At 47.0% G+C, this 22,897-nt stretch overlaps 1 protein-coding gene across 1 annotated transcript; it reads right to left on the bottom strand.

Moving 5' to 3' along the window:
• Positions 1 to 17,039: 17,039 nt before the first annotated feature.
• On the bottom strand, positions 17,040 to 19,691 carry Hps6 (HPS6 biogenesis of lysosomal organelles complex 2 subunit 3). Its single transcript, XM_048439100.3, has one exon. It carries the CDS (start codon positions 19,570 to 19,572, stop codon positions 17,152 to 17,154), a length of 2,421 nt encoding a protein of 806 aa, XP_048295057.3. The 5' UTR covers positions 19,573 to 19,691; the 3' UTR covers positions 17,040 to 17,151.
• Positions 19,692 to 22,897: the final 3,206 nt, after the last annotated feature.

Below are 22,897 nucleotides of genomic sequence, written 5' to 3' on the forward strand. Positions count from 1 at the left end.
TACAAGAGCTAGTTCCAAGACAGGCTCCAAAGCTACAGAGAAACCTTGCTTCAAAAAACCAAAAATAAATAAATTTCAGCTCTGAAAAGGATCAAAATTCACTTCCCAGCACCTACATTGTTCCTTCTGACCATCCCCAGTTCCAAGGTTCTGGCAACCCTCTTCAGACTCCAAGAGCTCCAGGCATGCATACAGTGCACATAATGGAAATACAGGCAAACACCTATACACAAACGTTTAAAAAAGGAGACCCCCCCCCAGCCAACCATCCTGCACCCTGTTAATCAGATCTCAAGCTCCTTTCCCTAAGCAAAAAAGCTGGTCTCGCCAGTCCTTCCGTAGCTGTCTTTAACCAAGTCTGGTTGGATCATGGAGTTGGTAGACGGTGAGGATCAGGAGCTACCTGGGAGAAGGAGGAGACGTTAAGAGATGAGGGGTCAGAGGAGCTGTGTTCTGGGTCAGGCTGAGGGAAGGGAGTCCCCAAATGGGACTTTTGACAGCACCCAGGATGCAGAGAGGACTGAATTTACGGCTGCCTCAAAACAGAGTTCCAGCCAGATTTCAAAAATGTCGCCTTTGCCCTTGCTAGTCCTGACTCACAAGAACTCAGTGATACAGTCATCTACTGACTGTCTTTGATGTGGCCATCTTCCCAAGAGGTCCATGGCAGAGGCTGCTCTCCACCGACTCTCTTATCTTCCATGAAACCTAGGGGATTATCCATTGCATCGCTCAGCCTGGGGAATGAGCGCTCACCACACCTCCATGTTCTTCTCCAGCCTAGGAAATGAATAGGCTTTTGAAAGGTCTATATTTATTTTGAGATTGTCTCACACATCCTAGAATGGCTGGAAATTATGCAGTTGAGGGTAACCTTGAACTTCTGATCTTCTTGCCTTTACCATCCAAATGCTGGGATAATGAATGTGTACCTCCACACCTAGTTTATGCCATGCTGGAAACTGACCGTGGAGCTCTCTGTAGCTTTGGAGCCTGTCCTGGAACTAACTCTGGTAGACTAGGCTGGTCTCAAACTCCCAGAGATCCACTTGTCTCTGCCTCCCAAGTGCTGGGATTAAAGGCAGGTGCCAGCACCCGGCACCATTTTTCTTTTTTAAGATAGGACCTCACTGTATAGCCCTGGCTTGCATAGAACTTAATATGTAAACCAGGCTGACCTTGATCTTCCTGCCTCTGGTTTCCAGACACTGTGAGTATCGCTGTGCACCACTGTGCCTGGATACTTTCATGTCTCTGTTGTGTTTGTGTGGGTATGTGGTGTTTGCACATGTAGATGGAGGTCAGAGGTTGACATCTGGTGTGTTCCTCAATTGCTGCCCATTTTTTTTTCTTTCTTTCTTTTTTGACTAGTTGCATTGTCCTTTTGTGTGTTTTGTTTTGTCTTTTCTTTTTTCCCCTCATGGAACTGAGGACTAAACTCAGGACCTTGCACTTGCTGGCAAACATTGTAACCCAGAACTCTATTCTCAGCTCCTCCACCTTGATTTTGAGACATGGTCTCTGGCTGAACCTGCAGTTTACTGACTTGGCCAGGCTGGCTGTCAGTGAATTCCGGATCCGTTTGCTTCTGTCTGCCTGGGCTGGAAACACAGACTCTCTTAGTTACTTGGTTCATTCCTGTGACAAAATAGGGGCAAAAGCAATTGAGGGAGAAAGGATTTCTTTCACTCACAAGTTCAAGGTTACAGTTTGCCATTGTGGGAAAGTCAGGTTGGGGTTTCTGACAGCTGGTTACATTGTAACCAGAGTGAAAGAGCAATGTGTATGTGTCCTCTCCAATTACAGTCCACTACCCATAATGGCTGGGTTTTCCCACTTCACTGCCATCAAGACAGCACCCAGCAGGCATGCCCAGAGGCTTGTCTCCTAGACTATTATAGACTCTGTAAGTTGACAGTTAACACTAACCGCCATCACGTCTGGCTGCACAACATGCCTGGTATGTGCTGGGGACTCTGCTGCTGTGTGGGGCCTGTGGAGGCATAGTCTGTTGAGTAGACTGCCACCCGCGGCTCTGCCGGTACACTTTTCCTTCAGTACAGTTGAAGCACCATCCACTCCTTACTTCCTGCCAGCCGTGACTATATCCTTTGATGTTCCCATGTCCCTGCTCCGCGTCCCTGCCCCGCGCCCTCACCTCATCTCTGATCTCTCAAGGCAGGAGCCACCTCTATCCTCCTCCACCTTAGAAATCCCTAAGCTGGGACTCCTCCGCACCTTAACTCAGTTTGCTCTCTGGTTGAACTGTCTCTTCATTCTTTCTCAAAACAGGATCTATGTAGCAGAGGCTGGCCTGGAACTCACTCTGTAGTCTAGCCTTGCTTCGAACTCACAACTTTCCCTCCTCAGTTTTCTGAGAACTGGGATTGCAGCCAGGAACCACCCACTGCCCTGGGAGTTATATGGTTCATTATTAAGAACTCTAGGCCAACACCTGCCATATCTGTTTTTCCTCAGGCCCAACCCTTCTCCCATTTCCACCAGTCACCTGTGACCACACCCCTCTACACCATCAATTCCCTAAAACTTGCTTTGTAGACCAGGCTGACTTCAAATGCTCAGAAATCCACCTGCCCCTTTGGAGTGCTGGGATTAAAGGTGTGCACTACTCGGCCTAGCTGCATGTCCAACTTTTATGTGCTTTAAAACATTTTTTATAGCCAGGCAGTGGTGGCACATACCTTTAATCCTAGCACTTGGGAGGCAGAGACAGGCGTTTCTCTCTGAGTTCTAGGCCAGCGTGGTCTACAAAGCAAGCAGGATGGGGCCAGGACTGTTACACAGAGAAACCCTGTCTCAATAACTAACTAACTAAATAAATAAATAAATAAATAAAATTTTTGTTTAGTTAGTTAGTTTTGTTTTGTTTAGTTAAATTTTGTTAGCTAGAAGACATCTTTTATAGTTGGTTCTCTCCTCTCACCAGCTCTGGGAACTAAACTCAAGGGCTCTTATCTGTTGAGTTGTCACTAGTCTCTCTCACTATTCCTCCTTTCCTCCCTCTCTTTCTTTTACATTTTTAATTTGTTTTTGTTGTTATTGTTGTTTCCTTCAAGACAGGGTTTCTCTGTGTAAGAGCCCTAGCTGTCCCGGAACTAGCTCTGTAGACCAGGCTGGCCTCGAACTCACAGAGTTCCGATGTTCTCTTCTTTTTTTTGAGACAGATTTTCACACTGTAGTCCACACTGGCCTGGAATTCACTATTCATTATGCAGCCTGGGCTGGGTTTGAGCTCATGGTGATCTTGCCTCAGCCTTCTGAATGGCTAAGATTACTGATAGATGTTACTATGTCTGGCCTATATCCCTCTAAATCTGTCCTTCAGGCCCAGAGAGAGAGACTGTTTATGACAGAGTCTCAGGTAGACCAGGCTGACCTCCCAACGCTAATTACATTTGTAGGTTGACCTTGAACTCCTAGTCTCCTGACTGAATGCTTGCTACCACTGATGTTACCATGTACCACCATTGGTTTTGTTATTATTCGTTTAATTATGTTTATCCATCATGTGGGGGGGGTGCATACACCCACTCACCGCCATACACACACAGTGCATTCAAGGAGGTCATAACCTGTGGGCGTTGGCTCTCTTATTCCACTGTGGGTCCTTGAAGTCATCGAGGTTGGCAGCAAACATCTTTACCCAGTGAGCCTGCCCTGTTTTGTGTTTCTTTTTCTTTCTTTTTTTTTTTTTTCCTGAGACAGTGTTTCTCTGTGTAGCTTTGGAAGCTGTCCTGGAACTCACTTTGTAGACCAAACTGGCCTCGAACTCACAGAGATCCGCCTGCCTCTGCCTCCCGAGTGCTGGGATTAAAGGCGTGAGCCACCACCGCCCAGGAGTTGTTTTCAAGACAAGATTTCTTTTTTTTTTTTTTTTTTTTTTTTTTTTTTTAAATATTTATTTATTTATTTATTATGTATACAGTATTCTGTCTTCAGGCCAGAAGAGGGCACCAGACCTCATTACAGATGGTTGTGAGCCACCATGTGGTTGCCGGGAATTGAACTCAGGACCTTTGGAAGAACAGGCAATGCTCTTAACCACTGAGCCATCTCTCCAGCCCTCAAGACAAGATTTCACTATGTGGTCTAGGCTAGCCTCACACTTTTGAACTGCTTCCAGTTTCAGACCCCCTGAGGTTACAGTCATGGTGTCACACTAAGGGTTTAACTTGCCTTCATCTAGAACTTTCTCTCAGAGCCTTGTCTCCAGAATCCCAGAGCATCTGGGTCCACCCAGATAGGACCCTCAGATTCTGTGTATCCTGACCCCAGAGTTGTGACATTGGCTTACCCAGTCTCATTTCTGTTCCTTCTCAGAAGGTCTCATTTCTGGTCAGGAAACCTTCCCTCAGACTTTCCCAACCTCTTGCTATATTCCGTGTATGGATGGGTGCCCATCAGAAAATCCAGCACAACCTGTTGAGTGAGGTGGACAGTCCATGCGGAACCAAAAGGGTGGGGCTCTCAGGCTGCCTTTCGTCAGCTTATTTTCTCCCAACTTTATGATCAACGTGTGGATTGTTCTTCATGGGCATCAAAGCTCATGCTGGGATCCTGGACTGAGCTGGATTAAGAATCAGTAGTCAAAGGCTAGAGAGATGGATCAGCGATTGCGTGTATATTATTCCAAAAGAATCCAAGTTCAATTTCCTGCACCCACATCAAACAGCTTACAACTTCAGCTCCGGGACATCTGCCCCTGGCTTTCACAGATACCCATACACATGTGGCACACACAAACACATGTTTACAAATACAATAATACTTTATTTATAAATATTTCTAAATAAAAGTTCTGCTTGCACATATGCCTGCAGGTCAGAAGAGGGCGCCAGATCTCATTATAGATGGTTGTGAGCCACCATGTGGTTGCTGGGAATTGAACTCAGGACCTCTAGAAGAGCAGCCAGTGCTCTTAACCTCTGAGCCATCTCCAACTCGAAAATAACACTTTAAAAAGGCCAAAAGATGGAAGTCAGGAAGGGTCTGGCCAGCCCTTGGGAGGCTGCTAAAAATTCAAGGCCAGTCTGGAACAGACCAAAGACTTGTGTCTAGCAATAAAAATGGCCAGGTGGTAGTGGCGTACACCTTTAGTCCCAATACTCAAAAGACAGAGGCAGACACATTTCTGTGAGTTTGAAGCCACCCTGGTCTACGGAGTGTTTCAGGACAGCCAAGACTACAAAGAAACCCTACCTTGAAAAAACAAAACAAACAACAAAAATGTGCCAAGCATAGTTATGAACTTCTTTAATCCCAACTTGGTCTGTTTAGCAAGCTCCAGACAGCCAAGGATGTGTAGTGAGATCCTGACTCAAAACAAACAAACAAAAAACCCTAACCAAACAAACAACAACCTTCCAGGAGTTTGGTGGCCCAGGACTGCAATCCTAACCCTTGGCAGGTAGAGGTAGAAAGATCAGGCTCTGGGGCTGGAGAGATTCTTAACTTGGTATCACAGCCCTCGTGACTCCAATTCTAGGGCATTCAGTATCCTCTTCTGCTCTTCAGGGGCACCAGCACGCATGTAGTACACATGTAGATATGCGGGCACTCACACATATGCATAAAATAAAAATAAATCTTTAAGTAAAAAACTAAAAGAAAAGATCAGTTTCTGGTGCTAGGGTAGCTGCTGTGTAATAAAGATCCATATTCAGGTCCTTATTGTCCTTGTCCTTGGACAGTGTAGACGCCCAGGGGCAGAGATTGGTAGATACCCAAGCTCTATGATCAGCCAGTCTGATTAGTAAGCTCCAGGTTCAGTGAGAGACCCATTTTTATTTTTATTTTTCAAGACAGGGTTTCTTTGAGTAACAATCCTAGCTGTCCTGGAACTCACTTTGTATACCAGGCTAGCCTTGAACTCCCAGAGATTCGCCTATCTCTTGCCTCCCAAATGCTGAGATTAAAGATGTGCGCCACCACCATCCAGCCTTATTTTTTATTTTTATTTTATTTTTTTCAGAAAGGGTGTCTCACTTGGGTGGTGGTGGCAATCCCAGCACTTGGGAGGCAAAGACAGGTGGATCTCTGTGAATTCGAGGCCAGCCTGGTCTACAGAGGGAATTCCAGGACAGGTTCCAAAGCTACAGAGAAACCCTGTCTAAAAAAAAAAAAAAACATTAAAAAAAAATGAAAGGTAGTTTGGCGAGATACCTAGCAGGCATGGCATTTTCCCATGTGCAGACCCAAATAATAAGCATATATAAAATAAGGTGGAGAACAATAGAGTCAGATACCCAACATGGTCTTCTGGCCTCCACACACTCATGTACACACACACACACAAGAAAAGAGAGAGAAAGAAGAGAAGGATAGATATACTAGAATTTCAAAATTATCTTCAGCTACGTAATGAATCTGAGGCCAGCCTGAGCTACAAGAGACTTGGTCTCAGTAACCGCCTCCCACAACCCAACTCACACCCCCCCCCCAAAAAAAAAAGCAAAACAAAAATAAAAACCAAGGAGGGACTGAGTAAGGTTGCCTCGAACTATGATGGTTTGGGAAAAGGGCTATACACCCAGAACATGTATAGCAAAATGCAACTTCAAAGCTTGAAACGCATCAGACTTCCTATTTGGAGTAGCCATCACATGGGCGGGAGGCACAGTGAAGAGATTTGAGCCACACACTTCAATCAGAATGGGTCTCTCTCTCTCTCTCTCTCTCTCTCTCTCTCTCTCTCTCTCCAGGATCTCTCTATTATGTAGGGGCTCTCTTGAGTTCCTGGGTAGCCTGGTCTATATAATGCGTTCAGGCTAGCCAGAGAGATGTGGTGAGACACAGTCCCAAAAACCAAAAGCAAACAAACAAACCCTCCGGCACTCCCTGCTACTTAGAGGACCCGAGGTTAGTACCTTCCCTCAGGTCAGGCAGTTCAATCTCCTGTTGCTGCTCCAGGAGACCCAGTGCCTCTGGCCTCTGCAGGCCCCGCTCTTGTGCACATACCCACATGCAGACACACGAAACTACACAAAAATTTCAAAAGTAATAAAAATAAATTTTGTTGTTGGTTTCAAGATAAGGCCCCTCTGTGTAGCCCTGGCTGTCCTGGAACTCATTCTGTAGATTAGCAGGCCTCGAACTCAGAGATCCCTGCCTCTGCTTCCTGAGTGATGATGGGACATGTACCACCATGTCCAGCCAAATAAGAAAAATTTTAAACTTTACTTATTTTTCAGACAATGTTTCTCTGTGTAACAGCCTGGACTCTTTTTGCCGATCAGGCTGGCCTTGAACAAATAAATTCTTATAATACTTTTTTTAGGGTCTGGAGCTGGCTCAGTGGTTAAGAGCACTGACTGCTCTTGCAGAGGTTTTTTGTTTGTTTGTTTGTTTGTTGTTTTTTTGAGTCAGGGTCTCACTATATAACACTGTCTGGCCTGGAACTTGATCTGTAAACCAACCTGGCTTCAAACTCCCAGCCTGCCTCTACCTCCCAAGTGCTGGGGTTAAAGGATTAAAGGTGAGCACCACCAAGCCCTGCCTAATTATGTGTGTTGTGGTGTGTCTGTGGTATGTATGATGTATTGTGTGTGTGTGTGTGTGTGTGTGTGTGTGTGTGTGTGTGTGCATGCATGGTGTGGTGTGTTTGTGTGGTGTGGGTGTGCCTCTGTGTGTGTGGTCTGTGGTGTGTATGTTGTATGTATGATGTATTGTGTGTGTTTGTGTGGTGTGGGTGTGCGTCTGTGGTGTGTCTGTATGCGGTGTGTGTGTGAGGCACATGTTTGTGCCCACAGAGGCTAGAAGACGGTGACCCATTCCCTCATCTAGAAGCTGTAAGTAACTGAACCACTTGACGCTGGTGCTGGGAACCTAACAAGGTATCTACTTGTCGCCTCCAAGAGCAATTCTTCCTCTTAATTGTTAAGTCATCTCTCCAGCCCCAAGATCTCTAACATTTATGGTTAGTAGTGTTCTTCAAATGTTACGTAAAGAACTTATAGCCAGGTATGATGACTCAGGTCTGTAATCCTAGCAATTAGGAGGCTAAGACACGAGCATTTACTGTGAGTTCCAGGCCAGTCTGGGCTAAAGTTAGTCCATCTCAAAACAACAAAAAGAATTTACAGTTTGCAGGCTGGACGTGTGGACATGGTGGCACATACCTTTAATCCCAGCACTCAGGAGGCAGAGGCAGGTGGATTTCTTTTCATTTGTAGGCCAGCCTGGTCTATATATAATGAGTTTCATTTGGAGGCCAGCCTGGTCTATATAATGAGTTTCATTTGAAGGCCAGCCTGGTCTATATAATAAGTTTCGACACAGCCAGAGCTACATAATAAGACCCTGTCTCAACCTCCCCGTCCTCCCAAAAAGAATTTACAGTTTTCAAGTAATTTCCTCCATATTTATTCTCTCTTCAACCTCAAAAGTGTCTCTGAAAGGCCACTACTACCTCACAGGCTCAGGTCAGGAAGCACACCCAGGGTTACAAGACTAGTAGGTGGTGCAGGCAAGAGCTCTGAAGCTGGGGAGCTCGGCAGAGCCCGTTACTATTACTATTACTAGGATACACGAGGGCCTGGATTCAAGCCTTAGCTCCAGACAACAGAAAAATATCCAACCAGTCTCCAGGAACACCCCTGACAGTGCAAGATGCAATACAGACTGTGACAGCTCGCTGCTCTCATCTGAAGTCAAAACCAGGCCCTACTCCTCTATCTGTCTGTCTGTCTATCTGTCTGTCTATAAATGTAATTATTTTTAGTGTCTCTCTCTCTCTGAATGATAGTATGTGGTAGTACGTGCATACTTGCTTGTGCGTACAGATAAGAGGACAACTTTGTGGAATCAGGTTCTCTTAGACTGCGACGTTAATGTGGGTTCGGCACTGAACTAACTTTCCTTCCTTCCTTCCTTCCTTCCTTCCTTCCTCCCTCCCTCCCTCCCTCCCTTCCTTCCTTCCTTCCTTCCTTCCTTCCTCCCTCCCTCCCTCCCTTCCTTCCAAAGGTTTACTTATTTATTACGCATACAGTATTCTTCCTGCATGTAGGCCAGAAGAGGGCACCAGATCTCATTACAGATGGTTGTGAGCCACCACGTGGTTGCTGGGAATTGAACTCAGGTCCTCAGGGAAGAGCAGCCAGTGTTCTTAACCCCTAAGCCATCTCTCCAGCCCCTTCCTTCCTTCCTTCCTTCCTTCCTTCCTTCCTTCCTTCCTTCCTTCCTTCCTTCCTTTCTTCCTTCCTTTCTTTCTTCCTTTCTTTCTCTTTTTTTGAGAAAGGGTTTCATTATGTAACTCTGGATGCCATGGAACTTACTATGTAGACCAGGCTGGTCTGAAACTCAGAGAGATCTGCCTGCCTTTGCCTCCCAGTACTGTTGGACTTAAAGGATCACACCCAGCTTCTACAAGCTTTGGAGGTTATTCAGAGCATGGAGACCTTGCCCCTTGGGGATCAATTGATCCCAGAGTCTCAGATCAGCTTTGCTAGACCCTAGGCAAGTATAGGAGCTCTGTCTGCAAGTTCAAGTTCACAGTCTAAAGCCTAACCACATCCTAATCCTAGTTTAGGACCTCATGAGACTCTCAACTCTTTATAGTGAAGATGGCCTGAAAAGACAGCTGCTGCCCAAGACGAGGGAGGACAGTCAGGCAAGGAGGCCTCTCAGTCTTGAGCAATGCATTAGCTGACTAGAGCTGACATAACAAATAACCACGAATTTGATGACCTACCACAGGACCTTATTCCCACATAGCTCTGCATTGCTGGGAACTGAACCCAAGGCCCCGCGGATGCTGGGCAAGTGCTTGGCACTCAGCTATATCCCCTGTCACTCACTCATAGTTCTGGAGACAGGAAGTCCCAAACTGAAGCTGTCAACAGTGGTGTCTGACTATGGAGGAAACCAGGGGAGAGCCCATCCCATGGAGCCTCCCTAGTTTCTAGTGCCCACCAGCAACCCTTGATGAGCTTCTGTGCTTCTATGGTATTTAGTGTCTCTTAAATTACATTTTTGTTTATTCTGTGTGAGTGTGTGTGTGCACCTGCTGTTGTGTGTATAGAGAAATAACAGAACAGCCAGGCTGGTGGTGGCGCACACCTTTAATCCCAGCACTTGGGAAGCAGAGGGAGGCAGATCTCTGTGAGTTTGAGGCCAGCTTGGTATACAAAGTGAGTTCCAGGACACCTAGAACTGTTACACAGAGAAACCCCCTCCTCTCTCTCTCTCTCTCCTCTCTCTCTCTCTCTCTCTCTCTCTCTCTCTCTCTCTCTCTCTCTCTCCACACACACACACACACACACACACACACACACACACAGTGTTAGAAGACCAAAAAGACATTTAGGAGAGTAGGAGAGGTAGCTTAGAGCAGAGCTTGTGTGGCATCCATGAAACCTGGATTTGATCTCTAGCACCACATAAACTGGATGTGGGGCACCACACCCAGCATTAGGAGGTGGAAGCAAGAGGGCCAGAGACTGAATGTCATCCTCCATTTCATAGTGAGCTCAAGGCTAGCCTGGATTACACAAGACATTGCTTCAAAAAAGCAAACAAACCAACAGAAAACAGAACATAGAGCCAGGTGTTGGTGGTGCATGCCTTTAATCCCAGCACATGGGAGGCAGAGGCAGGGTGGTGTACAGAGTGAGTTTCAGGTCAGCCAGGGCTACATAGAGAAACCTTGAAAAACCAAAGTGAACAGATTCAATGCAATGCCCATCAAAATCCCAGCAAAATTCCTCAAAGACCTCAAAAGAACGGTACTCAACTTCATATGGAAAAGCAAAACACCCAGGATAGCCAAAACAATCCTGAGCAATAAAAGAACTTCTGGAGGCATCACAATCCCTGACTTCAAATTCTACTGTAGAGCCACAGTACTGAAAACAGCCTGGTATTGGCATAAGAACAGACAGGAGGACCAATGGAACTGAATAAAAGACCCGAATATCAATCCACACATCTTCAAACACCTGATTTTTGACAAAAAAAGCAAAAAATATCAAATGGAAAAAAGAAAGCATATTTAACAAGTGGTGCTGGCATAAGTGGACATCAACATGTAGAAGAATGAAAATAGACCCATATCTATCACCATGCACAAAACTCAAGTCCAAATGGACCAAAGACCTCAACATAAAGTCAGCCACACTGAACCATATAGAAGAGAAAGTGGGAAGTACACTTGAACGCATTGGCACAGGGAACCACTTCCTAAATATAACCCCAGCAGCACAGACTGAGAGAAACAATTAATAAATGGGACCTCCTGAAACTGAAAAGCTTCTGTAAAGCAAAGGACATGGTCAACAAGACAAAATGACAGCCTACAGAATGGGAAAAGATCTTCACTAACCCCACATCAGACAGAGGTCTGATCTCCAAAATATACAAAGAACTCAAGAAATTGGACACAAAAGAACACATAATCCAATAAAAAAAATGGAGTAAAGACCTAAACAAAGAACTCAACAGAGGAATCTAAAATGGCTGAAAAACACTTGAGGAAATGTTCAACATCCTTAGTCATCAGAAAAATGCAAATCAAAACAACTCTGAGATTCCATCTTACACCTGTAAGAATGGCAAAGATCAAAAACACTGATGATAACTTATGCTGGAGAGGTTGTGGGGAAAAGGGAATACTTCTGCATTGCTGGTGGGAATGCAAGCTGGTAGGATTGCAAGCTCAGAAAATTAGGAAACAACCTTCCTCAAGATACAGTAATACCACTTTTGAGTATATATCCAAAGGATGCTCAATCGTGCCACAAGGACATGTGCCCAACTATGTTCACAGCAGCTTTGTTTGTCATAGCCAGAACCTGGAAACAGCCTAAATGACCCTCGATCGAAGAATGGATAAGGAAAATGTGGTACATTTACACAATGGAGTACTACACAGCAGAAAAAAATAACAACATCTTGAAATTTGCAGGAAAATGGATGGAGCTAGAAAACATTATTTTGAGTGAGGTAACCCAGACACAGAAAGACAATTGTCACATGTACTCACTCATAGGTGGTTTTTAAACATAAAGCAAAGAAAGCCAGCCTACAAACCACAATCCCAGAGAACTTAGACAATAATGCAGACACTAAGAGAGACTTACATAGATCTAATCTACATGGGAAGTAGAAAGTAGAAAAAGACAAGATCTCCTGAGTAAATTGGGAGCATGGGGACCTTGGGAATAGGGTTGAAGGGGGGAGAGAAGAGGCAGAAAGGGGAGCAGAGAAAAATGTAGAGCTCAATAAATATCAATAAAAAAAGAAGCAGAAGATCAAAAAAGAAAAGAAAAGAAAAGAAAAACCAAAGTGAAAAAAAGGAAAAACCAAATAAATAAAGTGCAACCTCTATAGGAGAGAAGCTGCAGACTGAGAAAATGGAGTTTATAATCTCTGCAGCTAGAGAGGCTTGGAATTCACTGTGTCCTTCAGGCTGATCCAAACTCCAGGGAATCTTCCTATTTCCCTCTGAAATCCTGGGATTGAATGTCTGCTGCCACCTAACTTCCTGTTTTCCTGCCTTCTGGCTGTCTAGTTCTGACTGTTCCTCCTGACTGCCTGCCTTCTCCTCTACTCTTTCAAAGCAGCAAAGCCAACACTGTATCTTTGCTTTCTTCAGCATTTATAAGGGAACTTAGACCTAGGGAACTTGCCAGGGTCAGTGCAGTGTTAGTGGGCGGAGCAGTTGCTGATGTGTCCCCAACCTCTAGGTCCCCTGTAACTCTTAAGGAGCTGAGAACAGTGAGCCACACCAGCAGCCACTCTTGGTGATGCCCAGGTCAGTGTCCCAGCTTTGGCCCCGGATTCCAGCAGCTTGCCCTCAATCTTCTTCCTTTTCCCCACGGGGACTCTCAGAACCTTACTCTAGACTTCCCAGCTCCCCGCATCAGGGTCTGCCCACCTCTTTGAGGAAGACCTACCGCTCAAATCTGAGATTCTAGGCTGTTCCTAGAACTTCACCAGGGCTGTACAAAATGGGGGGAAGTGTTCATCTCCCCGCTTTTCCCCAGAACAGAACAGAACCACTACATCTTCAGAAAACTACCTACCAAGACAGCACGTCACCTTAGAGTATGAATGGCTGCCAACGACAAACACCTGAGAATCCTCTGAAATCTGCAAGAGGGGACAGTCTGCTCTGGCACAACCATGGGGAGCTAGAGACAGGTGTCTTTTCCTCATACTTCTTACCTTTTGAGACAGGGTCTCGCGTAGCCCAGGCTGACCTTGATCTTGCTATGTAACTGAGGACTAACTAGCAATCCTGATCCTCCTGCCTCTAGCTCCAAATTTCTGGAATTACCACCATGGTATTGCCACCTCTCAAAGTTTTTTGTTATATTAATTAGAAGTTGGTCCTCCTCTGTTTCACATTTTGTGTATAAAAGTGAGTCTATAACTGGGCGGTGGTGGTGCACTCCTTTAATTCCAACACTTGAGCCCTGGGAATTCCAGGCCAGCCTGGTCTACATAGTGAATTCCAGGACAGGTTCCAAAACTGTAGAGAAACCCTGTCCCAAAAAATAAAAAAAACAAAAAAACAAACAAAAACGTGATATTATATTAATTTTAAGAACAAAGTCTGACATTCTTGTGTTTTAAATTCATAGAAAATATGACCTTACAGTGCCCTTTGAAAACAGCTGTATGGTCAACTCCTTGATTTCAACCCCGAAGAGAATTCTGGGGCTCAGGTTCATTTTCCTCCGCCTTCACCTCTGGGTTCATTCCCAGGACCCTTTCCTCTTGCCATGACTCTGCTTCCTGAGTTTTCTTCTGACATCCTTTCTTCCTTCTTCTCTCTTGGCCTGTAGAACCTTGATTTTGCTATCTCTTTTAAAGGTTTCCTTTTGCATATTTGATGAGTGAAGCTGGCAGTGACAAGGAAGCCCAGCAGGGGGAGCCAGTGCCTAAGAAGATGCTGAAGCCCTGCATGGTGGCTCTTGCCTATACAGGCTGAAGTCCTACTCCTTCTGGAGAGGTTGAGACTGGAATATCCCTAAATTTGAAGCCAACCTTGACTGTATAGTGAGTTCCAGGCCAGCCTGGGCTACAAAGCAAGAAATGGCTCAGTGGCTAAGAATGTTGCTGTTCTTGCAGAGAATCTGAGTTGCATGTCTAGGAGCTCATGATCATCTATAACGCCAGCTCCAGGGAATCTCAAGAGCTCTTCTGGCTTCTGAGGTCATTTGAATATATGCAGCACGCACACACATGCACACACACATGCACGCACGCGCGCACACACACACACACACACACACACACACACAATGTTTTAAGATAGCCACTAAAAGAAAAAAATTCTTGGGATTGGAGAGGTGGCTCCTCAGATAAGAGCTTCCTCTGCTCTCCAGAGGTTCTGGATTCAGTTCCCAGAACCCATGCTAGCTGGGTATAACCTCCAGTAACTCCAGGTCCTGGGAACCTGACTCCCTCATGTAAACACCAAAGGCATCAGACACATGGTGCAGAGACATACATGCAAGTCAAATACTCCTACACATAGACAGAATGAAATGAATATTTGAAAAAAAACAAGACAAAACACCAAGAATTGGATCGGGGAATGGCTTATCAGGTAAGGTACCTGCTGCCAAGCCTGATGATCGGCATTGGATTCCAGAACCCACGTAGTGGAAGGAGAGCCCGGACTTTGGCAAGCTGTCCAAATTGTTCTCTGACCGCCATACCCTCGCCTGGGTGCCCCCATACAAACATCCAAAAATAAATAAATGTTAAAAAAGAAACCCACAAAAACAAAATCAAAACAAAGCAAAAATCTCCAGAACAAGACAGAAGTCAGGCAGGGGCCTGGGATTATAGCACTTAGCAGGCAGAGGTGTGAGGGTCGCTGTTCAAGGCCAGCCTTAGGGACAAAGTTTGAGATACTTCTCAACAAACCAGATACAGGGTGTGGTAGAGTGCTCCTGTGACCCTAGAGGCAGGAGGGTCAGAAGTCAAGGTCACCCTTGTCTTTACCTATCAGAAAGGGAAGAAGAGAATCAGAAAACAAATTTTAAAAAAAGAAAGCCACTCAAGACTTTTTGACTCCCTTCAACCCCCCGCCACTCCCCCACAGTAAGTATGACAAGTACTCAAATTTGGGATGGCTCCTTAGGGGGCTGAGAGTCTGAGTCTAGAGCTGCCCCCCAGCCTCTACTCTCCTTCTTCATGACCACTTAGGTCAGTAGGAACCCAACTCTAGTGCATCTGCATTCTTAGTTTTTCAAGACAAGGTTTCTCTGTGTGGATTTGGAGCCTGTCCTGGAACTCGCTCTGCAGACCAGAGCTCACAGAGATCCACCTGCCTCTGCCTCCTGAGTTTAAAAGCCTCCTGAGTTTAAAAGCCTCATGGGATTAAAGGCTTGAGCCACCACCACCTGGCACAGAATACTTCTTCAGAACTGGTTAGCTCATGGCCCATGGAGATCAATCTTTGGCACTCTTGGTTCAACCTACAACTTCCCCTCTGGCAGATGCGCATCTGTCCTGGGTCCTCACTGACATAGGCTTTCCTGTCTTCCCTTCTGACTTGGAGATTTGAAGCCCTGAGTAGGACTTGATGACCATTTCCTTTGATCTCTATCATTCAAGATGATTCTGACTTAGCTGCTGCACTGACCCTAACACTGCCCAGGTCATCTATTCCTTTCTTTAGGCCGACCTGTATTCTTTTTTTTAAAGATTTATCAATTAGGTACAGTGTTTCGCCCCCGTGTATGCCTTCATGCCAAGAGGGCACCAGATGTCATTACAGATGGTTGTGAGGCGCCATATGGTTGTTGGGAATTGAACCTGTGTCCCCTGGAAGAACCGCCAGTGCTCTTAGCCTCTGAGCCATCCCTCCAGCGCCCCCCCCCACGCCTGTATTTTTATGTCTGGATCGATCAATTGGTCAGTTTTGCCTACGGAGAAATGGGAAGAAGGCCCTTTCCATCCATTAGATCCTGCATCCAATGATGCGGTTACAAAATTACAGATAATCATAGTGTCAGCCTTCAAAAAACTGAATAACTAGGAAACAGAACAGCAAAGAATGGCTGGAAAGAAAACTGGAAAGGAGGCAAGGCCAGACTTGAAGGGAGATAGCTGTCTGTCAGGACTTCAGCTTTTACATTGATTATTAAAGCAGGGGATGAAACTCCATCAGATTTGTTTGTTGTCTGTTTGCTTGTTTTTCTTACTGATTTTTATTGAGCTCTACATTTTTCTCTGCTCCCCTCCCTGCCACTCCCCTCCTCTCCCCTCCCCTTCAGTCCTCTCCCAAGGTCCCCATGCTCCCAATTTACCCAGGAAATCTGTCTTTTTCTACTTCCCATGTATGTATATTAGATCTATGCATGTCTCTCTGTTTGCTTGTTTTTAAATGTTTTGTTCTAGGAGATCAAGATCAGCCAGGCGGTAGTTCGCCTGACTGTAGAAACCAGGGGCTGCTCAAGGAAACCTGGGAGAAGTCAGTCCGCCACAATTCCTACGCAGGCTCAGAAGAGACCCGGAAAAAGCAAGCTGGATTCTCCTTACAGTCCTAGAGAAAGCCAGCTCTGGAGCAGACGCGCACCGGCCCAGATGGGCAGAAGCCACTGGGTTATATGAGATGATTCACATGTTAAAGCCTCTGTTATAGCTGACATATGTGGACAAGCTATTTCATCTTTTTTGTTTGTTTTTTCGAGACAGGGTTTTTCTTAGTAGCCCTAGCTGTCGCTGGAACTCCCTCCCTGTAGACCAAACTGGCCTCAAACCCACAGAGATCCATCCGCCTACCTCTGCCTCCCAAGTGTGGGGATTCAAGGCATTACTTAATCTTTCTAAATAGCTATTTTTTCCATCTAGAAAATAGAGATAATATTAACACCTTCCCAGTGGGCTTATGAGAAGCATTAGACAAGGTTTCTATAAAAGATTAATGGCTACCTAGCACATAGGAAACGCTCACGACTGCTGCTTCACGACCAGCAGTGGCTGCTTTATGAACGAGCTCCAGATCCACCATTTCTTCTATAAGCCGCAATGCTTAGCTGTTCAAAATAACACAAAAATGTGAATATATTTGGTATTTGCATGTAATTTAGAAATCATTCACGACAGACAGTATTGCACATCCAAATCCCACTTTTGTCCTCTCCAACCCTAGGTACCCTTCCCCCTCTCTGTGCTCTACAAATGGCCTCCCATGTCATTTGCACAGAGCCCCTGTCCAGATGGTACCCATGCTTCTGGTCCTGGGTGGTCTGATGCCTGGAGAGTAGCAATAGGTTCACGGGGTGGGGTAGGGGGCGGAGTGCCTGAATCCCACAGGATGTCCTCATATTTGCTTTGAGCCGGGCCAGAGGGTCGTCCCTGAGCCCCAGTTTGTTCTAGGAGGGCTCTGACCAAGCCCACTGTGAGAGGGGGCTCTGCCCCAGGCTCAGGGAAAGGGTTGGCAGTTCCCACATCATCTGGGAGGTGTGTCCTCAGTAAAAGCAGCAGCTCATCTGGAGCCACTTCTGGTGGGCACAGGCGGCAAAGGAGGGGGAGGTGAGCATCAAGGCGGCGGTGCCGGGCAAATTCTGCCAGCAGGAGCTTAAAGATCTCACTCCGAAGCAGGGGGCTGGTGGAGTCCAGGGCCAGGCCGGCCTGCAGAGCCCTTTCCCACTGCTCCTTCTCTATTAGCTGCCTCACGGCTTGCAGCACAGCCTTGGGCCGCCCACTGCCCAGAAGCAGCTCTAGTTCCAGGGCCTCAGGTCTCTTCCCTTCCTCACCCAGCACAGCTAGGGCTCGCCGATAAAGGGGCAGACTGGAACCTTCGGCTGCCCAGCCTGGCCCACTCTGCTGCTGAGCCAGTTCCACAAACGGGGGGAGCCACTGAGGCTCTAGTTGGCATAGGCACTGACACAGGAGTTCAAAGGGGGGCAAGATTCCATTGGGGTGCTCCTTTCCAGCTGTTGGACCCCTCAGTATCTTCTTCCATACATCAGGGGGTGCCTGGGACCTCAGCCTGCCCGTCCTATCTGGCTGGAGCTGCAGGGCCTGGAGGGTGGCACTCCAAGCTGCTGTAGGAAGGGCTTGGAAAATGGTGTTGAATTGGGCCAGGTGGTCGCCGGTCAACTGGGTTCTCAGCAGGCGTGCCACCTCATGCTCTGCTAGCTCGGTCCAGCCAGCCTCCTCCTCATCCCCGGCCACCAGCTGGGCCTTGAGCTGCTCCAAACTCCGGTAGTCCCGAAGCTCAGCCCTCAGCGTGGTCAACAGTGCAGATGGGGGCAGGTGGCCCTGGAGAATGGAGGCCAAGGCCTGAGGTGCCCGAAACATGCTGTTGTGCCTCAGTTCTTCTGGGGTAAGCTGGGTACCGCGCAGGCTCCGTCGCTGGTAGTACCCACAGGCCTCCTCAAACACCATATCCTTGTCTGAGGGTAGCTCAAGGCCTTGGGGAACTTCCCAACCCACACAAAAGAGACCCAAGGCTGAAAGCAAGCAGAGAGCTCCTTGCATTTCCACGTCTTCTTCATTCTTCATGCCAGGGGCTGATGGCTCCAGCAGATGCACTTTATCTGTACTTAGGACCTTCCTTTCCAACAGCTGCCCGCTGCTCATGTCCAGTAGCTCCAACGTGGAGCCCAGGACACAGGCTAACGTGCCATGAAATGTTCCCAGAGCTGCAGAACTCTTTAGGCTGACAGGCGCCTCCTGCAGGGTTCCCACAGTCCGAGTACCACCATGGCATTGCACTAGGCTCACCTTGCCTTTGAAGTCCAGCAACAACAAGCCATGGGAAGATGGGGCCCAGGTGTGGACAGCCAATGGCTCCCTAGGGGTCAGGAACCCAGGAAGGCCTCGCAGCAGGGTCCGAAAGTCCCAGGTGTCTCCTTGTCTGGGATTCAGGCTTTTACTGTGAGAAAGGCCAAGAGATGGGGCGACAACTATCACCTTGCCCTTGCTTGGGTTCCAGATGAGCAGGACATGGGCCACACCAGGCCAAGTGGTGGTAGTGGGCACCAGGAAGAGGTCCTTGCGGGAGGCTATCAGTCCAAAAGGGGGGCAGTGGTGCAGCAGGACGTGTGTGCGGCCTAGTTTGGTGCCAGCCTCCCCGCTGGTCTCCAGGGTCTTGATACACACACGGTGGCTGAAAACCATTGAAAGCTGCCCTGGCTGGTCCTCAACGCCAAGCTGACGCTCCTCACACCACACTAGGCGGCCTCGAGTTGCTGCCACGGTCAACAAGCGGGCTCCACCATCCGGACACAACTCCGTGCTCTGAAGTAGCTTCCAGCCGGGCTCCATCCCCGTGCCCCACACCTCCGCTAGGCCACTCTCCCACACCAAGATCAGCGCAGGTCGCGCCAGCCACGGGACGAAGAAGGCGTCCAGCGGCGAGGGGTGGCCCTCCGGCCAGGCACGCTCTAGCGTCAGGCCCGGTCCCCGCACTGACACTAGAAGTTGCGGGGCAGGCGACCCTGGGGATCTTAACAGCAGCAGGTGGCGGCCGTCAGGGCTGCAGCGGACTAGGACATCTGGGTCCCCGGCCAACAACTCGCGGAGCCGGGCCGCGCCGGTAAAGTTGCTCAAATCCGAAAGCAGGCGCAGAGTTCCTGCGCGCTTCATGATGCCTCTGGCGCAGGAGCTCCCCGAAGGCCTGATCGCCCGGTGGGGTGACGCCCGGTTGCTAGTCCGTGGTGCCGGGGGGAGTGCACTTCCGTCCCTGGTGGATGAGGTGAGCCAAGCCCTGGCCTTAGTGTCGACTCCGCCCCGCCCCGCCCCGCCCCGCCCCCCCAGGCCGGTCCGGACTGCCCCGGGGCTCGCCTGGCTAGCACGCTGTGGGAGGAGCTTCGGGGAGATCGTCGTGGGAGGAGCCTCCGCAGCACCCAGGGGTCTCAGCCCTGGCACCCCACGTATCCTAGGCCCTGAGATAAACTATCGAGGAGTCCTTTCCCTCCCCCCCCCCCAAACTTCGCCCTTTCACCCGCAGCTTATTCGTTCATCAAGGTTAAGTACTGACCTCAACCTCCGGAAATTTAGTGGAAAACAGGAAGGTTAATGCTTCACTCACTGAGTGGTCCAGGATGGCCTCAAACTCACAGAGATTGGCCTGTCTCTGCCTTTCGAGTACTAGGATTAAAGGCTTGTACCACCCCTGATCTTTATACACATTTTTCAAAAAGTTAGCACACAATGTAATGATTTTCATTATTATAACATCCCCTTCCTCCATATGCTTATTCCTGTGTGCACCTGTGGAGGCCAGAGGTCAGCCCGATGTCTTTTCTCAGATGTCATCTGTCCTATATTGTTTTGAGACAGCTTCATTCACAAGGACCTCTCACTCATTAGGTTGTGCTAGGCAGCCAATATGCTCCAGGGATCCTCCTGTTCTGCCTCCCATGTTGAGATTACACTTTATCGAGAACTGGGGATAAAACTAGGGTTTTCATGGGTTTGTTTTATTTTTCTTCTTATTTTGTTTTTTTAAATAAAATTCATTTATTTATTATGTATTCAGTGTTCTACCTGCGTGTATTCCTACATGCCAGAAGAGAGCACCAGCTCTTATTACAGATGGTTGTGAGCCACCCTGTGGTTGCTGGGAATTAAACTCAGGACCTCTGGAAGAGTAGCAGTGCTCTTAACCTCTGAGCCATCTCTCCAGCCCCCCTTATTTTGGTTTTTAGAGACAGGGTTTCTCCGTGTATTCCTCTCTGGTCTTGAACTCAGAGATACACCTGTCTCTGCCTCCCCAGTTCTAGGATTAAAGGCGTGCACCACCTCCTGGTGAATTTCATGCTCTTGTGGTACACATTTTAGTGATGGAGCTACCACCACCACTCCTTATGACATTTCCATACATACATACATATCATTAAACTGTTCCTGTTCATTCTCTTCCTCATTAACTTTTTTTCTTCTGATTTTTTGTACATGGTTTCTCTGTGCAACCTTGGCTGTCCTTGAACTCACTCTGTAGACCAGCCTGGTCTCAAACTCACAGAGATTCACCTGACTCTGCCTCCCAAGTGCTAGGATCAAAGACATGCACTACTATACCACCTGTATAATATATAATATGTATAATATATAACATATATTATACAGTAAATATATATATGTATACAGTGCATATACAGTGCATATATGCCTGCAGGTCAGAAGAGGGCAGCAGATCTCAATACAGATGGTTGTAAGCCACCATGTGGTTGCTGGGAATTGAACTCAGGATCTCTCAGCCCCTCTTCATTATATTTTTAAATTAAATTTAGTGTATGTGTGTGTTCAGGAGCTGGTTCTTGCCTTCTCCACATTGACCCTGTGGTGGTTTGAATTAGAATGGCCTCCATAGGTTCATATATGTTGACCAAGGTTTCTGTGCCGCCTGGTTTCTGCAGTCGTTAAGTCCCAAAGAAATTACACAGAGATCTACATTAATTATAAACTGATTAACCTAGTATCTCAGGCTTCTTATTAATTCTTATAACTTATATTAGCCCATAATTTTTGTCTGTATTAGTCACGTGTTTTGGTACCTTTTTCAGCGAGGCAGTCACATCTTGCTTGCTCTGTGTCTGGGTGACAACTGCAGATTGACTCTTTCTCTTTCCAGAATTCTCAACACCCTGCCTGGCTACTGGCCAATCAGCGTTTATTTAAAATACAAGTGACAGGGTACAGACCATTGTCCCACAGCATATATATTTGAATGTTTAGTCATTAGTTAGTGGCACTATTTGAAAAGGATTAGAAGGATTAGGAGGTGTGGCCTGTCGTGGTCCAGGACCAGCCCGGACCATAAATAATCTCTCAGACCCTCAGACCAGTGGGGAGGTGTGGGAATAAAGACATAACTCACATGGCTTTACTGTGAGAGAATTTTCAGTGATCTCTCGTGAAATCGTGAGTTCACATCCTGAAAATTTCACCCACATTTATTTTCCAAACAGCTTTTATACAAAATGTAAACTGAGGGGGAAATCATTAGCATTCTGTTTCCTAGGTAACTGGGAGACAGACTGTGGTCACATCCACACCTATCTGTACCTGAATTAACATCTCTTTTTCAGGTGACCTCCCAAATTACAAAGAAGGAGCAGGACATTAGCATATGCTGACCCTTTGTTTAGGATGGCAGCAGTTTGTCTCAAAAGGCTAGGTGACCATCTCCTGTGTGGCAGGGGCAAACTGGCCTGAAATTCTGGCTGCCATAGAATGTAGAAATATGGGCCTGTATAATATAGCCCTACAGTGGCCTTGTTGTCAGTGTATGTCACTGGTGGTGGGCTTTGAGGTTTCAAACACCCATGCCAAGCCCAGTCTCTCATTCTCTGCCTGTGAAACAAGATGAAACTCTCAGCTACTGCTTCAGCACCATGCTCTCTGCCAGGATCATAATGGGATGACTCTCTGAAACTGTAAGCAAGTCCCCATTTAAACGTTTCTTTTATAACAATGGCTGTGGTTGTGGTGTCCATTCACGCAATAGAACAGTGACTAAGACAAGTCCCAGCGATCAAACTCAGGTGATGGAACCTGGTCCATGAATGAAGCTGTGAATGAGGAGATTCCTGAGACCTTGTGAGGAAACTCCAAGTGAACAGAGTCTTGTGACCTCTGTTCCTCTATGACACGGGTTGTTCTTAGATTATGTTCTCATGCTCCTCCCAGGTGTAATGGACGGGAGTGAGTCCACTTTAGATTGTCCATTGCAGCTGGCTGTTTTTATTTGTTTGTTTGTCTCTATGGAAAACATGCTTTTATCCTTGTGATTTCATTCTTTACTTGGGTGACTCTTCTTAACCCTCAGAGTATAAACTGTCTGATGCTCTGAATAAAGTTGGTTATTACATGAGCCTTTAGGCTGCCTCGTTTTCGGTCCTGCGTTCCCGGTTCATCCTTCCAACTGGAGTGGTAAGCACTTAGGTTCATACTCACCCACTGAGTC

The sequence above is a fragment of the Myodes glareolus genome, chromosome 7 (assembly GCF_982192425.1).
Source record: "Myodes glareolus chromosome 7, mMyoGla1.1, whole genome shotgun sequence".
Lineage (NCBI taxonomy): Eukaryota > Metazoa > Chordata > Mammalia > Rodentia > Cricetidae > Myodes > Myodes glareolus.